The 11,723-nt window shown below is 33.6% G+C and overlaps 1 protein-coding gene across 1 annotated transcript; it reads left to right on the top strand.

Moving 5' to 3' along the window:
- Positions 1 to 246: 246 nt before the first annotated feature.
- Positions 247 to 11,505, top strand: LOC145848368 (uncharacterized; the record flags this gene model as incomplete). Its single annotated transcript, XM_082953874.1, has 24 exons — positions 247 to 254; positions 935 to 1,113; positions 1,403 to 1,771; positions 2,022 to 2,400; positions 2,641 to 3,048; positions 3,216 to 3,278; positions 3,381 to 3,511; positions 3,861 to 4,100; positions 4,531 to 4,653; positions 4,928 to 5,047; positions 5,446 to 5,571; positions 5,718 to 5,840; positions 6,135 to 6,263; positions 6,894 to 7,019; positions 7,389 to 7,520; positions 8,162 to 8,290; positions 8,609 to 8,787; positions 9,413 to 9,520; positions 9,702 to 9,941; positions 10,124 to 10,176; positions 10,545 to 10,674; positions 10,864 to 10,999; positions 11,161 to 11,265; positions 11,411 to 11,505. Coding segments are annotated over exons 1-24 (3,831 nt in total), but the record flags the coding sequence as incomplete, so codon positions are not given.
- Positions 11,506 to 11,723: the final 218 nt, after the last annotated feature.

Genomic DNA, 11,723 nt, shown 5'->3' with positions numbered 1-11,723 from the left:
TTTTGGAATGGTTTTGTCAGTAATATTTAGTTCTTGTTACAAACGTTTCTATTGTAAATCAGTTTTATAGTTTTTATTGGTAGACATGCACAAAAATCACTTCATTCTGAAGTTTTTATTGCAAATCTTTTTTACAGCTAATTTATTTAAAGAATTAAGGTTGTGCTAGTTAAAAAACTATCAAAAAATGTATTACTTTTAAATTAACTTTCGAAATTTAAAAAATGAATTAAAAGAAAAGAAATAATGTCAAAGTTGAAGTTTAATTGCTTTAATTTTCCTGTTTACTGGATAAAAGTAGTTGGCTTCCGAAATCGTTTTACAACCCTCATTTATTTACTAAAGCTGCTTGATAAACATGTTATAGTTTTCTTTTATTTATTAAAGTTTTTATTATTTTTTTTAGCAAACAATTGAACTATTATTAATATATGGTTATTAGTCAGTAGTTAGTTATGAATAAATTTGATAAAAAAATTAACTGATAAAATTAAAGTCAACAGCTTTTTTAAGAATAGCAATGAAAAAGTTGCAGTTTTTTATCTTTATTGTTTTGTGCATAAGTTTTGCTACAGCTTGGTAAGCTTTTAAACTGGTTTTTATTAAAAAAAATACTAAAATTATATGTTTAAAAACTTATTTTACATTTAAAATTCACAAAAAAAAAAGCAACATTTTATTTCAAAAAAGTATTAGTCTTCTTTTCGAAATTATGCTTAAGACCAATTTTTGTAAATAACCTTTTGGGAACAGAATCAAAAATTTTTATGGTATTAGTCCGACTTTAGTCATTAAAAATTAAAAGAAACAATAACTTATTTTAGATCACATCGTACTTATTTTATACAATACAAAAAAAAATCATGCCGATAAAAACTACTATTGTGCAAACTTTTTTTTTTACTTTTTTTTTGAAAAGCTCTTAACCAATCAGGAGGCGTCGCCGTCGAAGCCCGCCACCGTGCGACAGGACCCCGTGTTCCTGGTACTGGGGCGGTTGCTCGGCAACCTGCGGTCCCGGCACCCAAAAGCCGGTTAAGACGAGGAGCCAGGGCAGGTGCGGAAGCTGCAACATGCCGGGACCGAGGGGCTGCAACAACAGGGCATGTCCAGGTTCGAATATTAATATTGTTTTGTATGTATGTATATTCAGTATTATAACTTCACAAAGTATAACGAGTTATAGTATGTATAGTTTACGGCTTCAAGTGTTTAGTTTAGGTAGCAAAAAGACGTTTACATTTGAAAATTGCAACTTGCCATTTGAAAATTAAATTTCTTAGCTGCTTTTGAGTGCATGACGTAGAGTCGTAGATCGTGCAAATTTTGTTTTGCCAGCATAAAACTTGCGCAAAGTTATTTTTTGCAACTATAAAACTAAACACAAAACTAATAATTTCAGTCGACTGCGCCTACGGTTCGTGGGGCTCGTGGGGCGCGTGCTCCCAGTCTTGCGGCGACGGGGGCACCAGGACCGCGTACCGGCCGAAAACGAGGCAGGCGGCTCACGGGGGGCGGCAGTGCAGCGGGCCGTCCACGAGGACTGAACCGTGCAACCGAAAGTGCTGCCCGGTCGACTGCAAGTGGGGAGAGTGGAGCGAGTACGACCGGTGCTCGGCGACGTGCGGAGGCGGCGGCCAGGTGAGGAGGAGGGAGGTTGCGGAGGCGGAGGTTTGCGGGGGAAAGTGCGAGGAGAGGGCGGAGGAGATGCGGCCGTGCAACTTCAACTGCTGCCCGAGGGACTGCAAGATGGGGCAGTGGCAGAACTGGGGTAAGAAAGCTCATTTTTTAATGACAATTTTTATTGATTTTTTAACAGTTTTTAAACTCCTTTGGCTGATAGTTTCTATTTTATTTGAAATCTTTTTCCGTGAGTAACTTCAGTTGTTTAAATACTTTATAATCTTTATTGAAACTCGAAAAAAGTCAAAATCTACGAAAAAATTCAAGGTCTACTCAATGATTAAGTTCCTATGTTTCACACAGCTAGTTATACTCATTTTTTTTAAACAAACGTTCAGGAGAGTGCAGCGCTTCTTGCGAGGGCGGAACTAAAACGCGAGTCCGAGTCCACGATATCGAAGCCGACTGCGGGGGGTCGGAGTGCGACCAACCGCTGCAAGAAACCCGGCAGTGCAACACCGGCTGCTGCCCCAAAGACTGCCTATGGTCTCCGTGGAGCGAGTTCACCACTTGCGACGTCACGTGCGGCGGCGGCATCATGACGTCATCGCGCTACGTCACCCAGGAGGCGGTTTGCGGGGGGAAGGAGTGCCAGGGAGCGTCGTACAAGTCCGAGAGGTGCAACGAGCAGTGCTGCCCGAGGGACTGCAGGTGGAACGACTGGCGGGAGTGGGGAGAATGTTCCAGAAGTTGCGGGGAAGGGGGCGTGAGAAACAGGTACGGCAATAAAAAGTTGAATTGTTTTTCTTATCTTTGTTGTTTTGTACATAAACTCTTTACCAAGCTTGGTGAATTTTTTTGCTGCTTTAATGAAGCATAAGTTTTTCGACTAAAAAGGTCATAACTTAAGTTTTACACCACATTTTACAAAACATTTCACAAAATTTTTTTATTTCACAAAACAATCGATTCATTTATTTTAAATCAATTTTAACTAGCTTTCTATCACGTACTCAGGTACCGGTCGCTCGCTTGGGCCGAGAGTTGCGGCGGCGAGCCGTGCCAGGGGTCGGGTCGCGAGGCGGAAGCGTGCAACGAGGAAGTATGCTGCCCGGTCGACTGCCGCATGTCGCAGTGGAGCGAGTTTTCCCGTTGTGACGTCACTTGCGGTGGCGGCAGGAGCGTGAGGAACAGGGAGGTTGTTGTCGCTTCTCAGTGCGGGGGAATCCCGTGCAGCGAAACGTTGGAGGAGGCGGAGGAGTGCAACACGGAGGTGTGCGTGATCGACTGCCAGTTGGGCGAGTGGAGCGGGTGGAGCGAGTGCTCGGAGGAGTGCGGAGGCGGAAGGCAGGGCAGGGAGAGGGCCGTCGTCAGGGAGGCGGAGAACGGGGGCGAGAGTTGCCATGGTGAGCTGGTCGAAGAAAGGTCTGATTTTGTTTGTATCATTTACGTTTTTGTTTAAAATATAAGTTGCAAAAAAAGTTTAAAAGCTTTGAAAAATATTTTCTTTAAACTTTTAAGTAAAAACTGAAAAAGAATTTTTTTATGTAAGACGAGAGTTTTAAAATAATTTAAAAATTTCAAAAATACAGAGACTGCAACACTGATTGCTGCAAAGTTGATTGTGTTTGGGAAGAATGGTCAAGTTGGTCACAGTAAGTTTTATTTGTACATTTTTTTCTAGGGCTAGATGTTTGTACTCTGCTAACATTTAATGTTCAGTTTTGACTTAAAAATACTTTTTATATAAACAATAGGTGCACCAAATCGTGCGAAGGTGGGAGCAGGGAAAGAAACAGAAAAATTGTGACAAACTCCACGTGCGGCGGGGATCCTTGTGTTGGGGAAAATACCAAAAATGAAATTTGCAACGCTCAGTGCTGTCCAGGTAGTTCAATATATTTTCGTATAATTAAACTTGTTGTATCATTAACTGCTTATTAACTATTAATAAATTAGTATTAATTTAAATTTCTAGTGAGTTATACCATTCTGATAAGGTATTTATATAGTGAAATAAATTTAATACTTTTATACTTTGGTCTTTCGAAAATAACTAATCGAAAAATAAAACCGTATGAATACTCTATCAGTTTATTCACTAAAAATTTATAGTTAGCTTTGCAAACTTTTGTTAATTTTTAAAAAATTTTATATAAACAATTTATAAACCACAACGAACATTTTTCAAACCAAAATTTAGTTTTTGAACTAAGCTCAAAATTTTTTTTTAACAGTCGACTGCGTCCTGTCGGAATGGGGCGCGTGGGGCGAGTGCTCGAAAAGCTGCGGGGTCCGGGGAACTTCCGAGAGAAGCAGAGACGTTATGACGTCACAGTCGTGCGGAGGAAGGGTGTGTGACGTCACAGTTGAGAGGAAGAGCTGCAACGTGGTGTGCGGGAACGGAGGGCTCGTCGACGACACCAAGCGGATATGCGATTGTTTGCCCGGCTGGCAGGGAGAATGCTGCTTGCAGGGTTTTGATATTTTGTTGTAATATTTTTAGTTTTACTTGAGGCTAAAAAACTATAGTTCTTAAACTTAGCTAGTTATGATGTTTTAAAAGAGTGTGATGTAAAACGCTTGAGTAAATAAGTTAAGAAAATTTTAATATATTTTCTTGGCAAGGACACTGGTGTATTTATTTGACGGTGCAAAACCAATAGTGTTTCTCAGAGTTACAATAAACATTTATTTTGATTAAACAACTCTAAAATTTACATTAAAGAAGTTTATAAAATTATAAAAACTTATAAAATGGTATTAAGATAAAAATACAAATAGAAATAAATTTCAAATTAAATATCTTGAAACGTTTTTAATATGTCTTTTGCATCAAAAAAAAGTTGACTAAATGTTTTTATAAACAAAATCAATTTTATAAACAATAAGTATCTGTTGTCACAGACACAGACGAGTGCAGTGAAGGTTCTCACAACTGCAACGATGCAGCGGAATGTATAAACACTGTGGGCAGCTTCACATGTCACTGCATACCCGGTTTCCATGGTGACGGTGTTGTTTGCAAAAGTTAATATTTGTTTGTTTAACATTTATAACAATAGTAGTACTGAATAAAACTTGTGTACAAAAAAAATTTAAGTAAGCAGATATAGAACTTTTAACTTTTATCATATTTGTAATTCATTTTTTAACTTTTCTCGAGCCAAAATACTCTTTTAAAAGTATTTACTTATAAAACTTATTTAACTTTGCTTTAAAATTTACTTATAAAACCCGTAAATTGTACTGAAAAGTATGAGAGTCATTATTCTAGCTAATTTAAACAAATTCGTGAATTCAGACATAGACGAATGCAGTGAAGGGTTGCACGATTGTCATGACGACGCGACTTGTGTGGACACTTTCGGTGATTTCGAGTGCATCTGCAAACCTGGTTTCCATGGTGACGGAATTAACAAGTGTTTAGGTGGAATATTTATTTTTGAGAAAGTTTAAACAAGAATCACTAATAGTATTTCTCTTTTTGTAAAGCAGTAATGTAATAAAGGTATACTATCAAAATCCAGCTGCGTTCTTAATCCACCTTATTTTTTTTTAGTTATTAATTAATTTTAAATATTTATGTTTTTTTTTCACTATCACTGATACCCCTAACCCTTACCCTTGATCGGTAAGCGGTTTTAGAATTTGACTGAGTGGGTTTTGATCGGGTGGACTTTGAACGTGTCCCGTAAAAAAATACTGTTACTTAAATTAATAAGTCTTTAATTTGATTTTACGAAAAAAAGAAAATAAAAATCAGAAAAGGTACTACAATAGTATTTATTTACGAATTTATTTTCATAAACTATTTTTTAGACCAAAATATTTGTTCCTCAATTGAACACGGTTGCCATAGTAACGCCACTTGTATAAGTTACCCGGATGAAAGCTTCAAATGCAGATGCAACTACGGATTCCAAGGAAACGGAACAACCTGTGAAGGTATTTTAAGTTGTTAAAAGTCAAGTATTAAAGAAAAACAATAACAAGAACTAAGCTTTTTTTATTCATAAACGTGACTAAAACTTGCTAATTAATATACTTTACTTTGATAACCTTTTTATTATTTCAAAAACACTTTCTCCAAGATGTTGACGAGTGTGTAGAGCAACTGGATAATTGCAATCACAAAGCTACCTGCCTCAACAACCACGGTAGTTTTTCCTGCCACTGCGTGGAAGGTTACCATGGCGACGGCTTCGATTGTCACGGTTGGTTTGATATGTTATTTTTTTATTGAAATAAGTACAAAACTGTCATTATATACTACTATATTTTAAACAATATTAGCAACTTTTTACTAGAACGTCGATGCAAATTTTTTTAAATGGTTACATAAAGTTCATTTTGTTTTATTCACATTCATGTACATAAACATTTAAGCTCAAACCAAAAAAAATATATGAAAAAAAAAATCTTAAAGATACGTACTTATTTTAAAATGAACTATCTTTTCTGTAAAATAAAAAAGAGCATTATTTATCATCTTTCAACTTTGTTTTCAGATACGGATGAGTGCGAATCGGAATCGACCAATGACTGCAATTCGGTTACGGCTGACTGCGTCAACCAACCAGGAGAGTTCATGTGTGTTTGCAAGCACGGATTTGTCGGTGACGGTCGCAACTGTACTGGTTTGTTCTGACTTTAAATAACTTTCTTAAACAAAGTTTTGGTGTAATAATCTTTTTGGCAATTAATTTATGTTTTTTTTTTCCGACTGTAAATACTTGAAGTTTTTTTTTTTTTTTTTACTGTAACTTATCGTTTTAGGTTTAAATTCTCCAAGTTTAGTTTTGCTAAGAAATATGAACTAAGTACGTATATACTTTTTTAATTCTGGACAAGACGTTAAAAGTTATTCAATTGGTGCGCGACTCGATAACCGAAAGGTTTTTTCGTGCACCAGGTCCTAGGACCAAATATTTTGAACGCTTTTTTTGTTGTTTAATTAAAAATAATAATTCGATACACACAAAAAGTATTCATTACTAACGATTTTTCAAACTTCTTTTTTAATAACTCTAAAATGCGTACTTAAACGAGAGTGCGTAGTCAAGCTACTGTATAGATTAGCGAGAAGTGACTGTACATACTATATACTTATGACGGTAAAACTTTAATTTAAGCCTTTAGGTAAAACTTTTGATTTTAAAAAGTTCAATGAAAAACTTAAAAAAGTTCTAAACAAAATTTAAAGAGATCAAAAACAACCAAAGTTAAATTGTGCACTGCAAGGTTACTGAAACAAGTTATTTTAAAAGATTTGAACGAATGCTTGGATGGTGACGCAAATGCATGCAGCAGCAATGCAGAATGCACAAACAATTACGGAAGTTATCAGTGTCATTGCAACGATGGTTTCAGTGGCGATGGAACCAACTGTTATGGTTCGTTTTATTGGTTGTGATTTATTGGTTTGTATTTTTTTCTCTACAGATTTAAGTATACTTGTGTATAATAATAAAATCTTGTTTTTTGTAACTTTTGTAAAAAAATTTTAGCTAATTAAGGTTGAAACAATTTTTTTTTAAACATAGTAGCTAACAAGTACTACGAGCTTTTGTTAGGTTTGATATACTTTAACCTAATGCAAAAATTTTTTTACTAAGAGAGTAAAAAATTATAAACCATTGTTACATAAGCAAACGGTTTTTAGTTGTTCTAATTAACAGAAACAGTCATACTTAGTTATATTAATAAAAAGATAAACTCAAAACGGATCACTAAATTTCAATACAAAAATGTAAAATTTGAAGATATCGACGAGTGCGCAACAAACGATCACGATTGTGACGTAACAAAGCTACGAATTTGCAGCAATTTGCCGGGAAAGTACGAATGTGTGTGTCAGCAGGGTTACGCTGAAAACGAAAACGGAAACTGCACAAGTAGGATGTTGTTTCTATTGGCTACATGACAATTTAATTCGGAAATTTTAAATTATTAAAAAAATGTAATACCATAGTCAAATAAGTAATACACATTTAAAAAAAAACGGTTGCAGATCTAATTTTTAAGATTATGATAGCAAAACATAAAGCGAAAAAAATAGTTATAAATAGATATATTTAAAAAATTCTTAGTTTTTTTCTACTTTCAAACTAATTTTAGCCATATGTCAACAGATACTTTAATTGTTTCAAAAATAAAAGAATATTCTGTAGATAATAATTAGACCTTCATAGATTTTCTTATTTCGAATATCTTATACTTTTTTACTTGTGGTCCTATAAACTTTTTTTTTTTAATTTTAATTGTCAGAGTTTGAATTATCGTGCATCCGTTTTTATTAAATAATTTTTTTAATAAAACTTACGCACTCAAGAATCTCAACTTAATATATGTTGCTACAAAAGCTTGGGAACTTCAACCAAATGTATTTTATTTTAATTCATTAGTTTATAGTTAAATACCTTAACTTTTTTTTGATACAGTTCATTCTGTAGCTTTGTTTTAAAAGTTAAAACTTTTATCTTACTTAGTACTTAAATTTTTAACCTCATTTTATAAAAATTTGCCCACTTTTCAGACATAAACGAATGTGAATTGAAATTAGATGAATGTTCCTCAAACGCTGAATGCACCGATACTATCGGTTCTTACAAATGTTCCTGCAAAAAAGGATTTGAGGGAGATGGGAAAGTTTGCACTCCGATAGGTATTTTACTTCAGTTAGAATAGAAACAAGTTTTTTTTTCTGAAATCTTTGTTTTTAGAATGCATAGTTTCTTTATTAGTCTGTAAACAATTAAGGTATTGGTTTTAAAGCAAAGAAATTATAATTTTTACCAAAACAGACGTAAATAAAAGTTTATGACAGCAATAACCATAGGCTTTCGAAACTTCTAAAGAATTATTATTTTTCAAAAAATTTTGTTTTAATAGAAATTTAATGTCTTTAAAAACTAGATAAATTTTTCAGCAGCTATCAAAGCATTAAAAGATCTCATTAACCAAAACATCCCATAATTTATAGGGTTCAAGAATTTCAAATGGTGCCAGGGTACGGGCGATCCTCATTACACCACTTTCGACGGCAAGTATTACGATTACTACGGCACTTGCGTGTACGATTTCGTAAAAACTCACCTGGAAGGAGTCAACGACGATTACGAGCTCAACGACAAGTTCGATCTGCAGGACTTTCACATACAAGTTCGTTTCAAGATGAGAGTAATTTCATTTTTTATTCAAACTATTTATGGTGAGTCTCTTACAAGTAAAAATAAAACATTGTAGTTAAGTTTTTACTACTTATTGAAATCTTTTTTATAGGTTAAACAAAAGATATTCAAAAATATTTTTTTAGCTTCAACGACTTACAACAACTTTTTTGATTTGTTAAAGTTTAGTAACCTGTTGTAACTATTAAAAACGTTTCTTAACAAAAGTTTGTATTTTACATTCATTTTGTTTCTAAATTTTAGACGCACTAATAAAAGTTTAACAATGTATTAATGATTTAAACTTTTTCTTAAAAAAATTAGACTTTAATGCAGAGTTTCACAAAGTAGGTGAGATCGTCCCCTCGAGAGCAAATTTAGCTATCAGGGTAATAACCAGTAAGTGTACAAAAAGTAAACTACTAATCAAAAAGTAAAAAGGCGATATCTAAAAAAAGATCGACTGTATTAAAGTTTACTTTTTCTATTAAGTGGCGATTATGAAAGGAAGTCCTGATTGGTCGTAAACAAGTACAAAACATGAAACCAAACTAAATAGTGTTTATGAAATGAAAGAAATAAATCATTTTTAACCAGAAAATTTTAAAAACAAACAGGTTGAAAATGAGTACAGATACGGAGTTACTCGCGTTTCATGGTTCAAACAAGCCTTCATCAAATTTGAAAACATAAACGTCAACATACGAAAAGGAAGGAATGTCATAGTTAGTTATTAGTCTAGTTTAGATAAAACAACATTTTTTTATAGTTTCTATACCTAATATCTAAAATTTTACCTTTAAACTTCCGGGTTCAAGTTGTAGAACTAATTCTCAAACTAAACAAAAGCTTCTAAGTTTCTTTTTTTTTCTACTAAATTTTTTTAACTAACCTAGAAAATTTTAGGTTGCTGGTCAAAAAGTAAACCTCCCTTACTCATCTCCAAGCAACCAAATAACGATTCGTCTTAGTGGGAGCAACGTTGTCATAGAAACCAACATCGGTCTGACGGTGTATTATGACGGAAATTCAGTTTTCAAGATCCGTCTTGCCAACGCCTACGGTGGACACGTGTCAGGTCTCTGTGGTAACATGGACGGCAACCCTAACAACGACTTAACGTTGCCTAGCAACCCAAATCAATTAGTAAGTTATTCTAATCAATTTTTCAAAAAAATTAGTTATATAGTTAAACTAAAATGTTTAAAAAAGTATTCATTTTTTGGTATTAGATTATTTTTTATTCATAACCTTTACAACAAGTTCGTTGTTTTTTTTTTTAATAAAAAATTTATTTTGCTTGTGATTTCCTATAATATAATCTGCAGGTATCTCCGAATCAGTTTGGAGATTCTCAAACTAGTGGAGGAGACAAAACGAGGTTGCAAAATTTTAATATGCTTGGCTAAGTATTTTTTAGTATCTTTTGTTAGTCAAAAGTCTACTAACTAATTTGTGCAAAGTTTATTATCAAAAGATACTTGCTAGTCAAGATTTAGAAGATCTAAAAACTCAGTATAAAAAAAATAACTTTTTTTTTTTAATTTCATGAAATACCTTCAACAAAACACAACACTGTGTATGATTTTACTTTTTAGAAACTGAACTTTTTGTTATCATCGTTCATTTCGCTTATTTAATGCTTCTTAGTTTAAACACCAGCTAAAAAACCAAGTATTAAAATCTACATCTTTAAACGTACGAAACTCTGAAAAATTCAACGTTCTGATTTATTGTAAACTATTACAGATGTTCTTACGGAAAAGAGGTCAGCAATGAGTGTTTCGAAAGAAAGACTTACGAAGAAAAATGCAACATTTTAAACGATGACATGTTTAAAGAGTGCAGGAGGTCTATAAGTGCCGTTGAACCTATTAAGGTTTAAGGATATTTTTTAGTTTTAAAGTTTCCTACAAGTGTTGAGTTTTCTTGTCAATTAAAGGTTTTAGACATTAACACATATTTAGATGAATTTTAAATTCTTAACCTTAAAAAAATCTTTATAGATTATCGTTTTTTTAAAGCTACTGAACAAAGTTTACTTTTCTTATATCTATTTTAATTACAGAACTGCGTGGTCGACATGTGCGTCACCGGAGGCGCTGCGGAGGCTCTCGATCAGACTGTGACGTCATACACGGAAAGCTGCAGGCAGCTGCAAATACCCATCGGTGATTGGAGGCTGAAAACCGACGTCGCTATTGGTTAGAAAAAAAAGTTGTTCTAGTTTTAGAAATAAACATAGTTTAACTTACATTCGTCTTACAAAAAAAAAAAAACTAAGTTTCATTATCAGAAAAAGATCATTCAATTTAAATCATATAAAATATAAATATACATTTATAAATACAAATAATTGTTATAGTACCTGATTGTCCGCCGAATTCACATTACGCGATCGAGGGAACAGCTTGCCCTAAAACTTGCGTTGATTTGGAAGCTTTAGACTGCAACTTGCCTCCCGTTGAAGGTTTGTTAAAGTACGAGCCTAAAAAAGTATTTGATACACTAAAATAGCTTGTAGATGTTTTTTATTATTTTATCTGTGAAACTAAATTGTTTTTGTTTTTGTAGTTGTTAGTAATTTGTAACGCCAAGCATGCAATTTTAAACAGGCTGTTTCTGCGATGACGGTTTCGTACTTTCAGGGGACAAATGTGTTCCCACGAGCCAATGTGGCTGCAAAGATGATGATGGAAAGTATTACACTGTTAGTTTAATTTAAATCAGCTTGAATTCTCTATAAGGACAAAAAAAAATCTTAGTCACAGTAAACTCATCTTCCTGTATAGTTTATACAAACTAAGAAAACTTCTAAAGTGTTACTTTAAATTATTAAAAAACGACTATGGTTTGCTTATAAATGCTTGAATAAAATAGTTTACTATATTGAAAAAATCTAAAGGCAGTTAATTCTTTTAAAAACAT

This window comes from Thalia democratica, unplaced genomic scaffold (assembly GCF_965202585.1).
Source record: "Thalia democratica unplaced genomic scaffold, ktThaDemo2.hap1.1 HAP1_SCAFFOLD_1354, whole genome shotgun sequence".
Classification (NCBI taxonomy): Eukaryota; Metazoa; Chordata; class Thaliacea; order Salpida; family Salpidae; genus Thalia; species Thalia democratica.
Note: the sequence above shows the minus strand (reverse complement) of the source record. Positions and strands in the feature narration are given on the sequence as shown.